Consider the following 21,830-nt stretch of genomic DNA (forward strand, 5'->3'; position numbering starts at 1 on the left):
ATTCTTGGGTGATAATTATGTTTATTTCCTCATAGGTACTCTCTTTCACACATCCCATGTCATTCCATTCGGCAGAAACCTTTGAGTCTCTTCTAGCTTGTCTGAAAATGGATGATGAAAAGGTAGCTGAGGCTGCACTACAAATATTCAAAAACACAGGACACAAAATTGAAGAGGACTTCCCACACATCCGTTCGTAAGTTGTTGAGTGTTTTATTACTGTGTTGTAGTCTCCAGTTCTCTTAGTTGGGTTTATTAAATTATCAGTGCTTTTGGATGATGTAGCATATATGAATCTTGGTTCTGTTGGGAGAAAAGGTTGCAACAATAAAATAGGGCTGCTCGTTATGACATGAGCTGCAATGTTTGGAACGCTATGAAAGCAGTAAATTTTGAGGGATTGAAGTCAACATGCCAAGAAAAATATGAACAAGATGTTGGGAAACAGTTTCAGTTCTTGTTCATTATATTATCTTGATTTTGCTCCATTTTTTCGTTGGTGATAGGGAAAGGGGTAAATTTATTATATAATTGGGTTCTTTGCTTTCATTTGTCATTACCTCAGGGACAGCAGAATGATTTGTTTTGCCCCTCTAACCAAAAAGGTCATTTTGGTCGTGTCTCTAGACTCTACTTGCTGATTCTTTTTTGAGAAAATTATTGGTCAGGCCTTGGCCCCAGTGGCCCACCACATTCTGCCTATTCATTACTATTCAAGGCCTTCTTTCTGAAATCTCTACATTTAAAAAGCTTGCAAGTAGATTAGAACCTGCAGTAGTTTGGTTTTGTTTATATGCCAGCTATATAGATATGTTTTCTGTGTGAAGGATGACCGTAACAATAAAAGCAATGGGCTGAGAACAAGGGAAACCAGGTTCAAATTTCGCTGCTGCTCCTTGTTATCTTGGTGAAACACATAGGAGGGTAACATGGTAAATGACGGCAGATAAAGACCTGTACGGTCCATCCAGTCTGCCCAACAAGATGAACTCATTTTACATGGTATGTGAGACTTTATATGTATATCCGAGTTTGATTTGTCTTTGCCAATTTCAGGGCACAGCAGCTAAGTCCTGTCATGACCCACAGGCAGCTGGAGCTCCCTCATACTCTTTCAGTGACACACATTGACAGGGAACGGCTGGATAAACTGTTTTAGTGATATGTAGTTTAGATTTCGTGATATTGATATGTACAGATGTGTAGCTTTCAAATGAAAAAGGTGTGCAGTAAGAAACCAAAAACAAAAACCTTTTGTCCTTTACCTGTAAAGGCGCAGTTTATCCAGTAGAAACAGCTTTAGACGTGTTTCAGATGGAAGAAGGGAAAAAAACCGACAGTGTATCAGCAGCTCGTAGGTGTGCTTGGTTTTGAGTGTATGGGAATGACGGCTGTGTTGGGGAGTGGAAATAGAGATTAACCAATGGGCCTCTTTGCTTACATTGTAGTTGATTGGGTCAGTTCCACTCGTGTGTAGTAATCGTCCTGCTGCATGGCCAGAGTTGGAGAGGAGAGGGGGGTGCGGCGGAACGAGCGGCTGCAGGAGTGTGGGCGGGGGGACAGGTTGCAGTGGCGATTTTGTTTGGTTTCAGTGTATGGGAATGATGGCTGTGTTGGGGAGTGGAAACAGAGATTAACCAATGGGCTTCCTTGATTCGTTGAGTGTGTTTACTCCGCCCTCGACGTCATCACGTTGTGATGCGAGGGCGGGGCAGACACTCATGGCCAAACCCGGATATCTCGGCCGCCTCAAGTTTCCGGCTTGAGGCTTCATTCGAACGTTGGAGGTGCCTTTTATATATAGAGATTGCTTTCCAGGGGATGCTATATTGGAGAAACAGGCCAGATGCTTAAGACAAGATTCAATCTGCACAGACATCACATGAAAATAGCCGGTGCCAGTCAAGCCCCCACCCCTGTGGGTCAACACTTTACAAGACCAGAACACTGCACCAGTGATTTCACAGTAAGAATACTGAAAGGTAATTTTAAAACAATACAGAAACGTAAGACCTTTGAAATAAGAATGATTGAATATTTTAACACCCAACAGACAGGACTTAATAAGGATCTGGGTTTTCTAACCCATTATAAACCATAAAGTTGTATTTCTCTGTTTATTACCCTCCTCTCACCTACCAACACCCATCCTGTTAGAATATCTGTGAAATGCTTTGATGTCCCCATGCATACCCCCACCCTCCCACTCTGTCAGACTGTCAAAGTAATGCTTTGATGTTTCTCTTATATATACTATCTGCTACCACATTTGCTTAATATGGTCACTGTAATTTTCATGCAACCGTCCGTCGGCAAAATGAACAGACTTAGCATTGAAGACCGGTGACTTGATCTATTGAAGACTGTTGGTTCTGAAGCAGCCAACGCGAAACGGGACCTGTTGATCACGGTCTTGGTTGAAGAAGGCTGTTCGCCTGCCTAAGTTAAGTAACCTTCTATGACTGTACGGCAGTGCTGTGTATTTATTTAGAAAGTAGCTCTACCCGGCCACGTGTTGCTGTGGCTCAGTCTGGTTAAATGGAAAAGAAAGAAAAGAGGAAGCGCACGTTTCTAGTATGTTTAATTTCACAATGCTTGTGGGTATACAATATTTTTTGTTCCATTGTGTGTGCAGAGATAGAGATTGTCTGGTTTGCCGACTGTAGAACATGCAACATATAATTGTCCATGTGAGAAGCAATCCGTGTGTAGATGTAAACGGGTGAATTCTAAAGATTGGCCCTGAGCTTTGTTGATGGTGATTGCAAACGCCAATCGAATTGGGAATTGCAATCTGTTAAATTGAAATGGCATATCTGTTGGAATCATAGGAATGCGAGGAATGAGGACATGTTCACCTTTGAAAGGTCCTGTCAAGATTGTTGCTTGTACGATATTGCTCATTAATTTTTTTACTGTAAGCCGCGTGCAGTTGCAAAGCTTTGGCTGGTTGATATTTCGCAACATGATAATTGGCATGCCGATTTTCAATTGCAGTACGTGCGGTGGCATCCCTGGCAGATCGAGTGAATTGAAAAAGTGTGTTGGATAATTAAGCGCTTCATCTGCTTCCAGAACAGTGTTGACGGACTTGTATGTGAGTGGCTCGCTTTGAATGTTAGACTGAATAATAATGTTCAGTTCGTAGACGTCTTTGTTCTTGGCTGCAAGAATAGCTTGTTCACTCAGCGAATCGTGATTCTTATAATTGGTTTGAATATTGGGAAATACTTTTTCAACCAATTCTTTTGAGGTCACTAAATTGCAGAAGTTATGAGGCAATGAAATTCGTCCTGAGGTCAGATCAACCGGCACCTTTCCGTTCCCAATTTTCACCAATTGATGTGAGAATATCTGAGCTGATTGATCATTTTGCAGCTTCACACACATATTTGTAGTTAAGTTTAACGTCTTTACGTGTTGCCACAAAGTAGAGTATTTTAGGCAAGCATTTATTTTGTCCGCTGGTGTCGATCGAGGAACTACAGGTAATGTTTGCCTGAAATCTCCTGCAAGCAATATTAATGTGTTCTCAAATGGTCTGATGTTTCCACGCAAATCTTGCAATGATCGATCAAGAGCCTCGAGCAATGTTTTTCGCTGTGCTGTTTCCTCGACACGTATTTGAGCCATTCTTTGTTTCGCTCGTTCGCTGATGCCCGTTCTTCCTCAGTTTGATTTGCAATTGTAGGTATATAAAAACACGCGCGTATTCGAGTGCAACATTTTGTCGAAATTTCAAAGCAATCGGTGAAGACCTTTTGGAGATTTAAGCCACTCTCAGCTTGTCGTGTTGATTCTGTTGAGAACGAAGCAGATCTGAAGCTGCAGAACGCGATCGCCATGCTCGCAACCGTGCATCATCAAGTCTGGCTGCACGTCGCTCTGCTGCTTCCTCGGCACATATTTGAGCCGTTCTTTGTGTGTTTCGCTTGTTCGCTGATGGCCGTTCTTCCTCAGTTTGATTTGCAATTACTCGTCGCACTGCTTACGCTCTGCGAGTACGACAGCTGTGACATCTATATAATAGTAGGTATATAAAAACATGCGCGTATTCGAATGCAACGTTGTGTCCAAATTTGAAAGCAATCGGTGAAGAAGTTTTGGAGATTTAAATTTTGAACAAACGAACATTTACATTTTTATTTATATAGATTGAAAAATATTAAAAATAAGGAGGTTTTTAGCCGCCGATGATGATGAAGTCCTAGCCCTCATCCTGCTATAAATACGAGAGAGGTGCTTCTCAAGGCGTTTTCCTCCAGAAAGGATACTCCTATGCTTACATATTTGTAACTGTGTTTCTATATTTATATGTATAGACTTGTGAGGAAACCAGTTCCCTTATAATACCTATAGTTTATCTCTATATATCACTGTAATTATTTAACAACGCAAGAGGGACAAAGTACATAGCACAAACTATGTAGAAAACAGCACAAAAGGGCCTTCAAGACTGAAGTAGATAATAAAGAACCATTCCTGCTTATAATCGAACGAGAAAAACGCCCAAGTTCCGACCTAAATCGGGAGATGGACGTTTATCTCACAAAACCGAATAACGCGGTATAATCGAAAGCCGAACTTGGACGTTTTCAACTGCACTCCATCGCGGAAGCGTTCAAAGTTGACGGGGGCGTGTCGGAGGCGTGGTGAAGGCGGGACTGGGGCATGGTTATCACCCGAACAGAGATGGGCGCCTTTCGCCGATATTGGAAAAAAAGTATGCGTTTGTAGCTAGAATTTAGGGCACTTTTCCTGGACCCTGTTTTTTCACGAATAAGGCCCCAAAAGGTGCCCTAAATGACCAGATTACCACTGGAGGGAATCGGGGATGACCTCCCCTGACTCCCCCAGTGGTCACTAACCCCCTCCCACCACAAAAAATGTTTCACAACTTTTTATTTTCACCCTCAAATGTCATACCCACCTCCCTGGCAGCAGTATGCAGGTCCCTGGAGCAGTTGTTAGGGGGTGCAGTGGACTTCAGGCAGGTGGACCCAGGCCCATCCCCCCCCCCCCCCACCTGTTACAATTGTGCTGCTTAATGCTTAGTCGTCCAACCCCCCCAAACCCACTGTACCCACATGTAGGTGCCCCCCTTCACCCCTTAGGGATATAGTAATGGTGTAGACTTGTGGGCAGTGGGTTTTGAGGGGGATTTGGGGGCCTCAACACACAAGGGAAGGGTGCTATGCACCTGGGAGCTCTTTAACTTTTATTTTTTTTTTTTTAAAAGTGCCCCCTAGGGTGCCCGGTTGGTGTCCTGGCATGTGAGGGGGACCAGTGCACTACGAATCCTGGCCCCTCCCACGAACAAATGCCTTGGATTTATTCGTTTTTGAGCTAGGCGCTTTCATTTTCCATTATCGCTGAAAAACAAAAATGCCCAGCTCACAAATTGTCGAATAAAACATGGACGTCTATTTTTTTCGAAAATACGGTTCGGTCCGCCCCTTCACGGACCTGTTCTCGGAGATAAACACCCATGGAGATAGACTTTTTCGTTCGATTATGCCCCTCATTGTCTACTCTAGTCTTTGAAGGCCCTTTGTGCTGTTTTCTTCCTACACTGTAATTATTTAACAATTTGAGAAATATTTCCAACCACCCTAGAAATCATTTCCATAAAATGAACATATTCTTGATATATTTTTGGTAGAGATTAATTTTTTTCTGGAAAGGGAGTTTTGCTAATTCATACTTCATCAAACACGACCAGATACAGATTCATAGATGGTGCAGATTTGACTCTTAATAGCCATTCAGATATGCGTAAGTATATAAACTTCCACTAAGTGAAGAAAAATAAGTTTTTCAATGCATTGCAGGCTAGGGGCACAAATCTCAGTGGTAACATTGGAGATGAGTGCATGTTTTCTCTTGAGGAATATTCATGTAGAGAGCGTTCATATCTAGAGTAAACAAAATAAATCTATCCAAATCTTCATTGATGCTTGACAAAACATGTAAAAGATGTGTGGGGTCGCAAATATGATGGAATTTTATTTACTTTGCCTTAAAAATTGACCAGTGTAAGTGGACAGTGGTACTAAAATGGAATTTCTATCTGAAGCAATTGGATGTAAACAATACATAAATATAATGACTTAAAGATATAAATACATGTACACATACTAAACATAAATGCAATAATTAGCATAACATATAAAATGTGTAAAACACTTATAAATACTTCAGGTTGTACCTACCAGGCTTCTAAGATATGGAACTCCAGCATCTCTACTATAATAAAAAGCACCTCCAATGTTCTGAAGCTGACTCAGTGGCTTCACTGAAGTGAAGGGTTCATAAGGTTCGTCAGATTCGTCACTCGGTCACCATCTCTCTCGGCCCCACCCTCGCGGCAGACCTATCAGAGGCGCGAGGGTGGGGCCGAGAGAGATGGTGACAGACTGACGAACCTTACGAACCCTTCACTTCAATGAAGCCACGGAGTCAGCTTTACAACGGTGCAGGTGCGTTTTGTTACACTACACAGCTCCCTAATTTTTCAACTAAACATCGCAGGGTGGCTGGGGGGGGGGGGGGGGGGGGCAACGACCCTGGAACTGGGAGGGAGGGAGAGAGGGAGGCAAGGACCCTGGAACTGGTTGGGTGGGAGGACGGACCCTGGTACTTGGAGGGGGGCCAGGCAGACCCTGAAACTGGGAGGGAGGGAGGGGGGGTGACCCTGAAACAGGGAGGGGGAGAGGGGGGGCATTGACCCTGGAAGTGGACAGGGAGGGGGAGAGGGGGGGCAATGACCCTGGAAGTGGGTGGGTGGGAGTGCGGACCCTGGAACTGGGAGGAGGGGGCCCCTGGCACACACACTTTCTCACACACACACACACACACACACACACACACACACACTCACTCACTCACAGCTCCCTAATTTTTCACTTAAACATCGCAGGGTGGCTGGAGGGGAGGGGGGGCAACGACCCTGGAACTGGGTGGGTGGGAGGGAGGGCGGACCCTGGAACTTGGAGGGGGGCCAGGCGGACCCTGAAACTTGGAGGGGGAGGGGGGGCAACGACCCTAGAACTTGGAGGGGGGATGGGCGGACCCTGGAACTTGGAGGGGGGGCGGGTGGACCCTGAAACTGGAGGGGGGGCCCTGGCACAGACTCTCATTTTCACACACACACCCTCACACACTCTCTCGCACACAGTCTCACTCTCACACATTCACTCTCGCACACACTCTGTAAAACACACACACTCCGAGGAAAACCTTGCTAGCGCCCGTTTCATTTGTGTCAGAAAAGGGCCTTTTTTCCTAGTAATAAATGAATGAATGAATTCATACTTCCATATCATCAAGCTGATCAATCCATAGACTGGTTGTGTCCATCTACCAGCAGGTGGAGATAGAGAGCAAACTTTTGCCTCCCTATATGTGGTCATGTGCTGCCGGAAACTCCCCAGTATGTTCTCTATCTCAGCAGGTGGTGGTCACACACAGCAGCAGCTCTGGCTAGGCCTCCAAGCCTAATTTTTAGGTTTTGTTGAGTGCCTGGGGTTGAGGGCTCTTTTGAGCAAGTGCAAACCTGGTGGTGCCAGGTCCCTCCTTTTCTCCCCCCTCCCGCTGGCTCCGTTAAAAAAAAAAAAAAAAAAATTTTGAACGTCCTTAAAGGCGTTTATTTCGACGTTTATTTAAGCGTCTATTGCAGCTACTCACTGGGACACCAGGTCGTTACAACTCGGAGCGGACAGCAGGTAATTTTTACCTTTTATAGCGGGCAGGGGGTTCCCCCGATTCTTCTCCTCGTGGCATATGGCGTCGGAGGGCGAGGGCGCAAAGGGTCGCTCCCCGGGTCGCTTGAGCGCTTCTAGAGGGGATGCGGGGGTCTTCAAGCCTGATTCGCCCTTGTTGGGTGACAGTTTCGTGACCGATGAATGTCCCGGTCCTTCCTCCGGCGTGGCGGTTTTTCCCGCCATAAACGCCCATCCCCCGCTCCTCGCCTCCGCCATCTTGGCCGGCCACGCGGCTCGGACGGCTTCTTCTTGGGCCGCCCTTGAGGTTGGAGACTTTAATGCCATGAACGCCCTTAATTTGGGCGACGGCACAGAAGCGGCTAAAGTTAAGAGCCGTTCTTCCCGCGCGGCTCCTTCGCGGAGTTTCGCGCCGGACGCCATTTTGGATGCGCAGCCTGTCTCCCCCGCTATTGCGAGCGCCGGTTGAGGGTGCGTCTAGGGCTGTTGCCCAGACTGCGGAAGTGCACAGTCTGGGGGGTTTCTCCCCCGAGTTTGTTTTGCTGCTGCATCAGGCCTTCCTCATGCACAACGCTGCCCCTGCTCCCTCGTCTGGTAAAGAGGTTGAGGTTCCCAGAGGTAAACGCCCTCGGGTTGATTCCCAGGCCTTGGAGGAATTTGTCTCCTCCGATGTAGATGAGGGCAGCGTGTCTGAGGTCTCCCAACGGTCCTTTGCGGCTTCCTTGGAGGAGACGGATCCCCGCTCGGATGGAGCGGATGACCCCTCTGCAGCGCGGCTTTTTAGCCCAGAGGATTTGCCCAACCTGTTGTTACAGGCCATGGACACTTTGAAGATTTCGTCTCCGGAGGACGTCTCTCCCTCAGCCCCTGTTGGCTCTGCCATTATGCTGGGGACGAAGCGCCCGCCTAGAACCTTCCACGTGCATGATGCCATGCACACCTTAATTTCGGCTCAATGGGATGTCCCAGAAGCGAGCCTTAAAGTGGCTAGGGCTATGTCCCGCCTCTATCCTTTGGCTGTGAGTGAACGTGAGGCCTATCTGTGGCCTACCGTGGATTCTTTAATCACTGCGGTGACTAAGAAAACGGCGTTGCCGGTGGAAGGTGGCACAGCCCTAAAGGACGCCCAAGACAGAAGATTGGAGGCGGCCTTAAGGTCGTCCTTTGAGGCGGCTGCTTTAAGTTTGCAGGCCTCAGTTTGCGGCTCCTATGTGGCCAGGGCGTGCCTGACTATGGTGCAGCGGGCTTCCCCCTCGGATCATTCCTTGAGGGCTGATTGGCCGGCCCTGGAATCGGGCTTAGCCTATTTGGCAGACTTGCTGTATGATGTCTTGAGGGCCTCAGCGAAAGGCATGGCTCAGACAATCTCTGCGCGGCGGTGGCTTTGGCTGAAACATTGGTCTGCTGACCACGCCTCTAAATCCCGCCTGGCTAGGTTGCCTTTTAAAGGCAAGCTGCTCTTTGGGGTCGAGCTGGACAAAATCGTGACCGATCTCGGCACGTCTAAGGGCAAGAAATTACCAGAGGTCAGGGCTCGGGCTAGTACTCGTCCCGGTACCTTCAGAGGACGGTTGCAGGAAGCCCGTCGGTACCGCCCGGGCAAGTCGGGCTCTGCCCCCTCTTCCTTCAAGAGGACTTTCTCCCCCAAGCAGCATTCCTTTCGCAGAGACCGCTGTCCCGGAGGTGCTCCCTCCGGTCCTCCCCCAGGGTCTCGTACCCAATGACGGGGTCTTGGTCCACGCCCCAGTGCAGATTGGAGGACGGCTGTCCTCGTTTCTGGGCGAGTGGACCACAATAACTTCAGACGCGTGGGTGCTGGAAGTCATCAGAGACGGCTACAAACTAGAGTTCTGCCGACCCTTAAAAGACGGGTTTGTACTCTCTCCCTGCAAGTCTCCGGTCAAAGCTGTGGCAGTGCAGCAGACCTTGGACAATCTGATCCGCCTGGGCGCGGTCGTTCCGGTGCCAGAAAGTCAGCTTGGCAAGGGACGTTACTCCATTTACTTTGTGGTACCAAAGAAAGGAGGTTCTGTCCGGCCTATCCTCGACCTCAAAGGGGTCAATCGGGCCTTGAAAGTGCGGCACTTTCGCATGGAGACTCTCCGCTCTGTTATAGCGGCAGTGAAGGCAGGAGAGTTCCTGGCATCCTTGGACATCAAGGAAGCGTACCTGCATATTCCCATCTGGCCTCCTCATCAACGCTTTCTGCGTTTTGCAGTCCTGGGACGACACTTCCAGTTCAGAGCCCTCCCGTTCGGGTTGGCTACTGCTCCGCGGACCTTTTCCAAAGTAATGGTGGTCATCGCGGCCTTCCTACGAAAGGAAGGGGTACAAGTCCATCCTTATCTGGACGACTGGTTGATCCGAGCCCCCTCTTATGCAGAGTGCGGCAAAGCTGTGGACCGGGTAGTTGCTCTTTTGAGCTCCCTGGGATGGATCATCAACTGGGAGAAGAGCCAGCTGCGCCCGACTCAGTCCCTGGAGTACCTGGGAGTTCGATTCGACACCCAAGTGGGCAGAGTGTTCCTGCCAGACAATCGGATTGTCAAACTTCAGGCTCAGGTGGACCAGTTCCTAGTAGCCTCTCCCCTTCGGGCTTGGGACTATGTGCAGCTGTTGGGCTCTATGACGGCCACGATGGAAGTTGTGCCCTGGGCCAGGGCTCATATGAGACCGCTTCAACACTCTTTGCTGCAGCGCTGGACTCCGATGTCGGAGGATTATGCTGTGCGCCTTCCCTTGGACCCAGCAGTGCGCAAGGCGCTGAGCTGGTGGATGCAGACAGACAAGTTGTCTGCGGGAATGCCTCTGGTGACCCCAGAGTGGATTGTCGTCACGACGGACGCCTCGTTGTCGGGCTGGGGAGCCCACTGCTTGGGAAGGACAGCGCAGGGGCTCTGGTCTCCTGCAGAGGCAAAGTGGTCTATCAACCTCCTGGAACTCAGAGCCATTCGGTTGGCGCTTTTGGAGTTCATCCCGGTACTGGTGTTGAAGCCTGTACGGGTCCTGTCGGACAATGCCACGGCTGTGGCCTATGTCAACCGCCAGGGAGGTACCAAGAGCGCCCCTCTAGCCAAGGAGGCTATGAATCTTTGCCAGTGGGCGGAAGTGAACCTGGAGCAGCTTTCAGCGGCCCACATTGCCGGAGTCATGAATGTCAAGGCGGACTTTCTCAGTCGCCATACCTTGGAGCCCGGAGAGTGGCAGCTATCTGCTCAGGCGTTCTTGGACATCACGAAGCGCTGGGGCCAGCCGAGCCTAGATCTGATGGCGTCATCGGCCAATTGCCAAGTGCCGCGCTTTTTCAGCAGAGGACGGGACCCTCGATCCCTGGGAGTAGATGCTCTTCTCCAACAGTGGCCGACACAAGAGCTTCTCTATGTGTTCCCGCCCTGGCCCATGTTGGGCAGGGTGCTAGACCGGGTGGCAAAGCATCCCGGCAGGGTAATCCTGGTGGGTCCGGATTGGCCCAGGCGTCCCTGGTATGCGGACTTGATCAGGCTCTCAGTCGACGATCCTCTGCGGCTGTCAGTGGAGCAGGGCCTGTTACATCAGGGTCCCGTGGTGATGGAGGATCCCTCCCCCTTTGGTCTTACGGCCTGGCTATTGAGCGGCAGCGTCTGAGGAAGAAGGGCTTCTCAGACAGGGTCATCGCCACTATGCTGAGAGCGAGGAAGCGCTCTACTTCTACTGCTTACGCCAGGGTTTGGCGTATCTTTGCAGCGTGGTGTGAAGCAGGCTCACTTTCTCCCTTCACTGCTCCAATTTCTTCAGTGTTGGCGTTCCTGCAAGAAGGTCTGGAGAAAGGCCTGTCGCTCAGTTCCCTTAAAGTCCAGGTAGCGGCTCTGGCTTGCTTCAGGGGCCGCCTGAAGGGTGCTTCCCTGGCTTCGCAGCCAGATGTGGTGCGCTTTCTCAAGGGAGTTAATCACCTGCGCCCTCCTCTGCACTCAGTGGTGCCTGCGTGGAATCTCAACCTGGTACTAAGAGCATTGCAGAAGCCGCCTTTTGAACCCTTGTCGAGGGCATCTCTGAAAGACCTGACGTTGAAAGCAGTCTTTTTGGTGGCTATCACTTCAGCCAGAAGAGTTTCCGAGCTCCAGGCGCTCTCATGTCGAGAGCCTTTTCTGCAGTTCACTGAGGCAGGAGTGACTATTCGCACAGTGCCTTCCTTCCTGCCCAAGATTGTTTCTCGCTTCCATGTGAATCAGCAGCTCTGTCTCCCTTCCTTTCGTAGGGAGGACTACCCAGAGGAGTACTCTGCTCTTAAATATCTGGATGTGAGACGAGTCATCATCAGATACTTGGAAGTGACCAATGATTTCCGGAAATCGGATCATCTGTTTGTCCTGTTTGCAGGTCCTCGTAAGGGTCTGCAGGCTGCTAAGCCTACAGTGGCAAGATGGGTCAAGGAAGCCATTGCAGCGGCTTATGTGGCCGCGGGGAAGGTGCCGCCTATCCAGCTGAAGGCTCACTCCACGAGAGCTCAGGCGGCCTCGATGGCAGAGGCCGGCTCCGTCTCCTTGGAAGAGATATGCAAGGCGGCAACTTGGGCTTCGGCTCATACATTCTCCAAGCATTACCGTTTGACTGTGGCTGCACGGGCGGAGGCCCGGTTTGGAGCTTCAGTGTTGAGGTCAGGGATTTCAATGTCCCGCCCTGGGTGAGTACTGCTTCGGTACATCCCACCAGTCTATGGATTGATCAGCTTGATGATATGGAAGGTAAAATTATGTATCATACCTGATAATTTTCTTTCCATTAATCATAGCTGATCAATCCATAGCCCCTCCCAGATATCTGTACTGTTTTTATTCTAGTTGCATTTCAGGTTCAAGTTTAGTCTTCAGTTACTTCAGAAAGACTTCGTGTTCAAGTTTTTTCACTTGGATTCTTCAAGAGTTAAGACGAGTTTGTGTTACAGTGAGCTGCTGCATTCCTCTCCCCTCCGTTTTACGGGGCTGGATTGAGACTTAAAATTCTGCCGGCACTCCCTCCCGCTTCGTGCGGCTGTAGGGCAGCTTTGTACCCCTCCCGCTTCGGCGGTGTTAGGGTCAGTCAGCTCCTCCCGCGGTTGCGGTTGCAGGATAAGCCAGATCCCCCCGCATCGGCGGGTGTGGTGTCCCTCCCCCGCTCCGCGGGGATGAGCTGGACGGATTCCCCTCCCCCACTTGTGTGGGGATGAGCTGGGTTAATTCCCCTCCCCCGTTTCGGCGGTGGTGAGCTGGGCAGAGTGTCCCTTCGTGGGTGTAATTCTCTAAGTGCTGAGTCCTGCGGATGGAGCTTTGATATCGACATACTGAGGAGTTTCCGGCAGCACATGACCACATATAGGGAGGCAAAAGTTTGCTCTCTATCTCCACCTGCTGGTAGATGGACACAACCAGTCTATGGATTGATCAGCTATGATTAATGGAAAGAAAATTATCAGGTATGATTATACATAATTTTACCATATAAGGATAAGTGAGATAATGCACATACATATATGTGTGTAAATACATTTGTGGAGAGAGAAGATATCAGGCATAAATCTGTCACCAGAAAGATAAATATTGCCACAATAAAAATGAATACACACACACATTATCATTGGAAACTGAGCTGTTAGGGGACACAGTAGTACAGATTGTGACAAGTGGCTAACCTTTTACAAGTAGAATCTGAATGTTCTTCCTCAATGTTAAAACAGAGATACATCCTGCAGTTGGCAGCAATGTAATGATAGTGGTTATTGATGTATCAAGGACATAGCATACTTGTAATAATGTACAGCTACAAATTTTATATTCTAAAATAGTTCCTGTGTCAATTAAGTAGTAAGTATAATTGTGACTTCAAAAAATGTAGCAAAGAAAACCCAGTGTTCTACCACAGAATATTATGCTACCTCACACTATTAAAAACTGAAATTGAAATGTGTTAAATTAATGACAAATTACATAGAGAGGAGGTGCAGTGATTGTAGATGATAGGCTGTAGAAGCTATAACGGAAGCAAATTGCAATGTCTAATTTTAGATAGATAGAACTCTGCTGGATAATCCTTTAGACTGGGAGGTGTCATGAATAAATCAAAAGAAAAAACGCACAGATACTTAAATCAGTTCTCCTTATAATGCTACTCATACTGAATAGTGATTGCACTATGAGTTCCTTAAGAGAAAATATCATGCGGTGTGAATTAAAGCTTTATGGATCACTTGAGATGAAACCTCACAAGGAATAAATTAAAAAGTTAAAAATTTTAGACATGCCACTTGTTCCTTAACAATTGAAAATATATTTCAAAATATATGAAAAAGGTGTGAATACACTCATCAGTGCAATATTATACACATAAATTGCACAGAACACCAACCTGCCATTTGCTTGATAATGTTTAAAAGAAAATATTACCCAGTTATGGCATCACAGTTAGAGCCTTACACCCCCCCCCCCCCCCAATTTAGAAAGCCATGCTAATGCCAACACTGCTCATTCATTTTGTAAACAGGGGTGGGGGGGTGGGTAATGTTTCAAAATAAATTTCAATAGTAGGGGCGAACTGAACGCAGTGACATAGGTAAAGAACCAGTGAACAAAAACAAGTCACACTTGCAGTGCTGTATCAGCAGGAACAGCCACATTTGAAACCCATGCGGAAGATACAGCAAGGTCATATAACATAAATTTAGAAGAAATTAACTGCATATTCCGTAAGGTTTTTTTGTTCCTCCACATTGGTGGTTTCTCTTGCCATGAGCTTTGGGGCCTTGAATTTATTCTCTAGGTGTCACCTTTAAGTAGTGATATTTACCCTGGCCCTCTGAATCTCTGATTATTACTTCTGCAGCATCCTTAGCCCCAACCTACCTAAGGAGAAGAAGATCTAACTTAGCAAGTAAATCAGGGATTCCTCTGCATGTCTGAATAGAGCACTGTAGCACCCTTAGCCATAGCCTACCTGAGGAAGGGAAAACCCAACTTAGCACACAAATCAGGGACCCTATTCATAACAGAGCAGAGCACTGCTACTGAGCAAGCAGTCCAGTTCAAGACGTTTTTAAAAATAAAACTATCTTTACAAGGGAAATCATGGGAGAGATGCAGGCAGAAAAGGAGGCTGATTAAATACTCTTAAATTCAGGTAGAGTAACTTTATTTGGGGTAGAAGTTTCAAGGAAATTAATAAAAGGTACACATCTAAGCGGGTGAATAAGCCTTTTGAAGTGTAAGCACAGGCAGAGAAGAGCTTGATAGAGCCTACTTATACTATCTCCTGCTTGCTTTAAAACCCTTATTTTAGCGCCTGTAAATGTTGTGTTTTAGAAAATTTAATTAATATTCTTGGCCATAATTTGATTGCTTTTTTAATCTGTAAAATGCTTAAAAATAAGAGAAACATTCTAGGCTCCTTTTACAAAGCCACACTAGCTATCCAGGCACAGCAAATGCGATGAAGCATATTCAGTTCCTATGGATTTATTTGCATTTTGCTGCACGGAAATCACTAGTACATGTTTGTAAAAGAAGCCCTCCGTGAATATCGACCCAAATGTTCGCTTTCATGACAGACATGTAGGAAAACCCAGTATTTGACAGCCATACACCTTCTAGAGGTCTAAACTGCTACAAGTTTAGTGAGTGACTGAACCAAGAATTCAAAAATAGGTGAAAATGAAAAAGCGTTTAATCATGATAGCAAGGGACCTAAAGTTTCCTGCCTTAGGTGAAAATGAAAATGTGTTTAGTCGTGAGAGGAAGGGACCTAAAATTTCCTTCCTTAAGAGGTGGCAAAGTAGTATGTCTTGATACATAGTTGAAGGGCAGGAAAACGATGACCCTGGAAAATGGAATACTCTTAGGCCTATTTTCAAAGCACTTAGACTATGGAACTTTGTAAGTCTAAGTGCTTTGAAAATGAGCCCCAAAATATGTGTTATGTGTTCCTTGCATATGGGTAGCTTATGGAGTAGTAAAATCATATTTAGTGATATGTACTGTAATCCAGTGGCGTAGCTAGGTGGGGCCACGGGGGCCTGGACCCCCCCCCCCCCCAAAAAAAAAAAAAAAAAAAAAAATTTTGTCCGGGCCCCTGGTTTTGTTGGCAGGGGTCTCCAACCCCTGCCAGCCGAAGCCTTCTTCAGCGCCGGTCTCTGACACACCATGTTCCCTACCCTGTGCTCTTTCTTCCTCCTGATGTCCTGCAAGTTCCATTAAGTGAAACTGAGCTTGTTCAGTTTCACTTAAAGGCGCATGCACAGGACGGCAGCAAGAAGAAAGTGCAGTGAACGTGGTGAAGAAGGCTTTGGCTGGTGGGGGTTCGGGACCCCTGCCAGCAAAGGTATTTGCTACTGTGGGGTGCAGTGAGGGGAAGCGGTGAGGCGGAGGGGGGGGGGCAAGGGGGTGGGGCAGCAGACTAAAATGTGCTCACCCACTTTTGGCTCTGGCCCCCTCACACAACGAGGTCTGGCTACGCCCCTGCTGTAATCAGAAGTGATTTAAAATTTTAAAAATAATGTTTGTATAGAAGATGTTGAGATTTTTTATAAGTATGAAATAATTCTGTGCACAAGCTCAAGGTGAATGCATGGAAATTTGGAAACTTGTCTTCACTTTTATTGAAGATGTAAATTGGTTTTCATTTCTAAAGGATTAAAATGGGCTTTTTTTTTTTGTTTGTTTTGTTTAGAGCTCTGCTTCCGGTTTTACAACAGAAATCTAAAAAGGGACCTCCCCGCCAGGCCAAGTATTCCATTCACTGCATCCATGCAATATTTTCCAGCAAGGAAACACAGTTTGCACAGATATTTGAGGTAAAGATCTGTTTTATCTAAGCATTCACATATATTTTTATTTTCTTGATTTGGATTTTTTAATGCTGTAGAAATACGTTCTCTATGTTAAAATGGGTCAGTTTTGTGGTCAATTTGTCATCTGGACTTTGCCAGACTGGACTTCTTACACAAATGAGTCACAGAAGAGTGCTTCTTTTTTTCTGATTCTGCAACTGCTTCTTGTTCCAGCACTAGCTCAATTGACACCATCCTCTACTGTGGCCGTGTCACTATAAGATTTAATTTGCAGCCACCTTGGACTTTTATAAACTCAATTGCCCTGTCTTTTAAGTTTGTGTGTTTTAACAGCAGTCCTCTGCCTGTGATAACAAGATGTGGCTTTCTAAAATGTGATACATGCACACCTTCAGTCTAACCAGTAGATTCTACTGTTGAGTGGTGACATTGTTTCTGTTGGAGACTACAATATAACCTCAGCTATAAGTACATAAGTATTGCCATACTGGGAAAGACCAAAGGTCCATCGAGCCCAGCATCCTGTTCCCAACAGTGGCCAATCCAGGTCACAAATACCCGGCAAGATCCCAAAAATGTACAAAACATTTTATACTGCTTATCCCAGAAATAGTGGATTTTCCCCAAGTCCATTTAATAACGGTCTATGGACTTTTCCTTTAGGAAGCCGTCCAAACCTTTTTTAAACTCCGCTAAGCTAACCGCATTCTCTGGCAACGAATTCCAGAGTTTAATTACACGTTGAGTGAAGAAAACTTTTCTCTGAATCGTATTAAATTTACTACATTGTAGCTTCATCGCATGCCCCCTAGTCCTAGTATTTTTGGAAAGTGTGAACAGATGCTTCACATCTACCCGTTCAACTCCACTCATTGTTTTATAGACGTCTATGATATCTCCCCTCAGCCGCCTTTTCTCTAAGCTGAAGAGCCCTAGCCGCTTTAGCCTTTCCTCATAGGGAAGTTGTCCCATCCCCTTTATCATTTTTGTCGCCCTTCTCTGCACCTTTTCTAATTCCACTATATCTTTTTTGAGATGCGGTGACCAGAATTGAACACAATATTCGATGTGCAGTCGCACCATGGAGCGATACAAAGGCATTATAACATCCTCATTTTTGTTTTCCATTCCTTTCCTACTAATACCCAACATTCTAGTTGGTTGACTGAGGACCAGAACTTAAACTTGGAAATGAAATATAGATTTCTTGTGTTACAGCATTGTTCTATGCCATCATGCTAGGCAAAGACTTGAAGAAACTTCTGCATGTTTGCTTTTTTTTTTTTACAATGCTGAATGCAAATCGAAAATAGCTGCTGACAGTGTATACCTTAGGGGAGGACAGGTTAGCATGCAGTTTCTCTCCTGACAAACAAGATAAATCAAAGATGTCATCATCTGATATCACCAAGACCCACAGCTCTCTGAGCACTTGATATTTTTGTGCAATAGCTGTCTCATGAGTCCCCTTGCTCTAATTTAATTCAAGCTGTTGAATAGATGTGGTTTTGACTGTCTGAAATGTAGTCATCTTTGCTTCTAAATTGTTTTTGCATTCTCTCCCCCCCCCCCCCCCAAAAAAAAAAACCCAAAAAACCAAATTGTCTTATTCTTCACTTTCTAAACATTAAGCTTAAACTATTCAATCACCTTTGACTTTCCTGGGGGCTTTAAACCCTGAGTGGAAGATGGTCTTCCTGGCAACTAGAATTGCTACCAGATGTTCTTCAGTCTTCATAATCAAAGGGCCCTATTTACTAAGCCGCACAAACATTTTAGCGTGCGCTAACGATAGACACACCCATAGGAATATAATGAGTGTCTATCAGCGTGGTTTTGTAAACAGGGCCCATAGTTGCCTTTACCATTTACCAGAGAGAAAAATGATGAGGAATTATCCCAGTTTATTTAGGGACCCAGGCATATCAAATGGAAGGAGATAATAAATGCCACTTGACCCCTCAGGGAAGTGGTTCTTCTTTGAAAGACAGTAGGAAGGAAGCAGTCCTGAAAGAAGTAGAACACCTTAAAAAAAAAAAACCAGGCTAGATTACGTGGAGGGGCATTTTAGAAAGGGACGTCCAAGTTGCGATTTGGACGTCCTTGCAAAACAGCGAAATCCATGGGCGGGGATCCCGTATTTTCGAAACAAGATGGACGTCCATCTTTCGTTTCGAAAATACCGTCAGGGATGTCCAAATCCTTAAATTTGGACATCCCTAGATTTGGTCATCCCTAGACATGGATGTTTCTAACTTTCGGCGATTTTCAAAACCAAAGACATCTATGTCAAAAACGGCCAAATGCAAGACATTTGGTCGTGGGAGGAGCCAGCATTTGTAGTGCACTGGTCCTCCTGACATGCCAGGACAACAACCGGGCACGCTAGGGGGCACTGCAGTGGACTTCATAAATTGCTCCCCGTAACATAGCTCCCTTATCTTGTGTGCTGAGCCCCCCAAACCTCCCCCCCCCCCCAAACCCACTACCCACAACTGTACACCACTACCATAGCCCATATGGGTACAGTGGGTTTGTGGTGGGTTTTGGAGAGCTCGCTGTTCTCTCCACAAATGTAACAGGTAGGGGGGGGGGGTATGGGCTTGGGTCTGCCTGTCTGAAGTGCCCTGCAGTACCCACTGAAATTGCTCCAGGGACCTGCATGCGCTGTCATGGACCTGAGTATGACATGAGGCTGGCACGACATATTTTGAAAGATGTTTTTTGAGGGTGGGAGGGGGTTAGTGACCACTGGGGTAGTAACGGGAGGTCATCCCTGATTCTCTCTGGTGGTCATCTGGTCATTTCAGACACCTTTTTGTGCCTTAGTCGTAAGAAAAACAGGTCCGGGTGAAAACGTCCACGTGTTCATCAGGGATGTCCTTGTTTTTTTTTTTTTCGATTATGGGTAAAGGACATCCAAGTGTTAGGCATGCCCAAGTCCCGCCTTCGCTATGCCTACAACACGCCCCCTTGAACTTCGGCTGTCCTTGCGATGGAGTGCAGTTGGAGATGTCCTAAATCGTGTTTGGATTCTACCGATTTGGATGTCCCTGGGAGAAGGATGTCCATCTTCCAATTTGTCGAAAGATGGACGTCCTCTTTCGAAAATGAGCCCCATAATTTCACAAATCCCCGCTCTTCCACCCCTTACCCTTCACCTTAACTGCCCAGAAATATCTCTCAACCAAAAGAGATTTATATAGAAAATAACTACGGATGTTCTTTTGTACTCCAGGAAGAAAAATGTATTTGTTCAAAAAATTATATAACCTTATCACAAAACTCACGTGAGGAACATATTCCAAATGTATTCACATTAAACATAGTACACACAAAAATAATTTAGAATGAAATAAAACCCAGATCCCATTTTAAAAAGCTCACATACCATTGCAGACATAATGCAAGATAAAATAACTCTAAAAACCCCATAACATTCCCAGTCTTGCATCTTCCTCAACATAAACTATCCTCAATACAAACAAGTGCATGTGATAACACAATCTGCCTCAACATCCTCTGTCCATCATTCTGCTTCTAGAGCTATGGAGTTCATGGTGGTGCTCAGCTGGATCGGCGTGGACTGAGTTCACTGATGAACTGTTTGTTCTCTTTTCGCCCTGCGTAAACCTCACTCCCTTTATGTGTAGATATTCTGCCCCCGTTTCTTCCAGGTCCTTTCTATTGATGATTGCTTGTTCTATAGTGTCGGTGTCTTGTTTCGTTTATGGATTAGTGTCCTATGTTGAATATTTCCATATACTAACTGATGGCTAAATTGTTTTCCTTATATGATTTATAAACTGCTTAGTTAATGTTTAATGGAATATAAAAATAAAGCTGAAACTTACAAGGCGATAAGGGTTAAGTTCATGTAAGAAAAGGTTGTATTATTAAAGGGTTATCTCCTGCTTAATTTTTCAGTTGTATTCTTAATTATCCAACTTCCTTTGGTTTTCCAACTATCTTGAATCACTCACAATGTTTATGGACTGTTAAACTAATCTAATATTATAATTTTGCCTCTTTATATAATTTCCTTTGAAAAATAACTTATATTGGTGCATCTTATCAAAGATGATATATTTGTATTTATTGAAAATAAACAATTTAAACATAAAATAAAGCTGAAACTTGATTCTGAATACCAGATAATTAATTCACTATAAACCATATCACAGATGATATTCCATATTTTGGAGGATGGAGGGTAGGGATTTGATATACCACCTTTCTATACTACAATCAAAGCGATGTACATAATATATAAAGGAGCACTGTATCACTTCACCACAAAAAGATCTGAAAACTCCTAGTTGGATAAAAGGTACTTGATAGTGCAATGCTCAATTTTAGAACTGCAGTCCACAACTTCATGTGGAACTGTATATGCATGAATGCTTTCAAAACCATAACCTTTTTCAAAAGATCTTTTAAGATGAAAAGGATAAACTATTGAACCATCTCACTAAAGCTACATAATGAGGAAAAGCATCTGGTGAGATTTGCTTAGGAAGTTCTTGACATCTCAGCAGGCATGTCTGTGATCATTGGATAAACAAGCTTGTTAGGGCATATAGTGTACCTGGTCTGTGCAGAGATTTTCTTGGAAGATTACAGATATTTTCTACAGAGTACAGTTTTAGAAACCAGAATAAAAAAAAAGAAAAGAAAAATTACATTGTAGAGATCACCACTTTCCCTCCCAGCTATATTGTCAACCACTTGGGTATAATCTGCTTTATTAAGGAAGCACTTCTTTCCTGTATAGGAGATAATTTATTACCAGAGAAGGAGCTACTGTCAGTAATCTAGGCATAAGTAGTGTTTATAGTGGAGTCTGTTCTTACATGGCCCCCTCTGACAACCTGGTATCAGTGAGGGCTGTAATTATGTGGGAATTATTTCTCTGATATATCTACTTACCATAAGAAATATACAATTTGGAAATGTGGGGCAAATAGGGTTTCTACCTCCTTACACACACCCTAAGATACCGTGATAGAAAAGACAAAGGACAGAAGCTATATTCCTTACAAGGGGATAGTCTTTTTTTCAACATAGATGATAACAAAGCAATCAGGCAAAGTAATCAGGCAGAGTAATTAGGCCCTAACAAATGACAGCATTTGTTACGAGAGGGAGAGAGAGAGAGACCACTGTGACAGAGTCACTCGGTTGGCCATCTCATCCCTCTGAGTACATAGAATACAACAGCCACTTATATACTCTTTTGCACAATGCATTGGTCAGTAATTCCCTCCCACATCATACAACCTTGTAATTTCAGCTAATTTCTTTGTTACATCAGCTAA

At 45.6% G+C, this 21,830-nt stretch overlaps 1 protein-coding gene across 1 annotated transcript in view; it reads left to right on the forward strand.

Annotated features, from left to right (window-relative positions):
* Positions 1 to 21,830, forward strand: part of PDS5B (PDS5 cohesin associated factor B) — a 536,259-nt gene that overhangs the window by 360,502 nt on the left and 153,927 nt on the right. Inside the window, 2 exon segments of the mRNA XM_030200370.1 lie at positions 36 to 196; positions 16,392 to 16,515. Of these exon segments, the coding sequence (XP_030056230.1) occupies positions 36 to 196; positions 16,392 to 16,515 (285 nt within the window).

Source organism: Microcaecilia unicolor, chromosome 4 (genome assembly GCF_901765095.1).
Source record: "Microcaecilia unicolor chromosome 4, aMicUni1.1, whole genome shotgun sequence".
In the NCBI taxonomy this organism is placed as follows: Eukaryota; Metazoa; Chordata; class Amphibia; order Gymnophiona; family Siphonopidae; genus Microcaecilia; species Microcaecilia unicolor.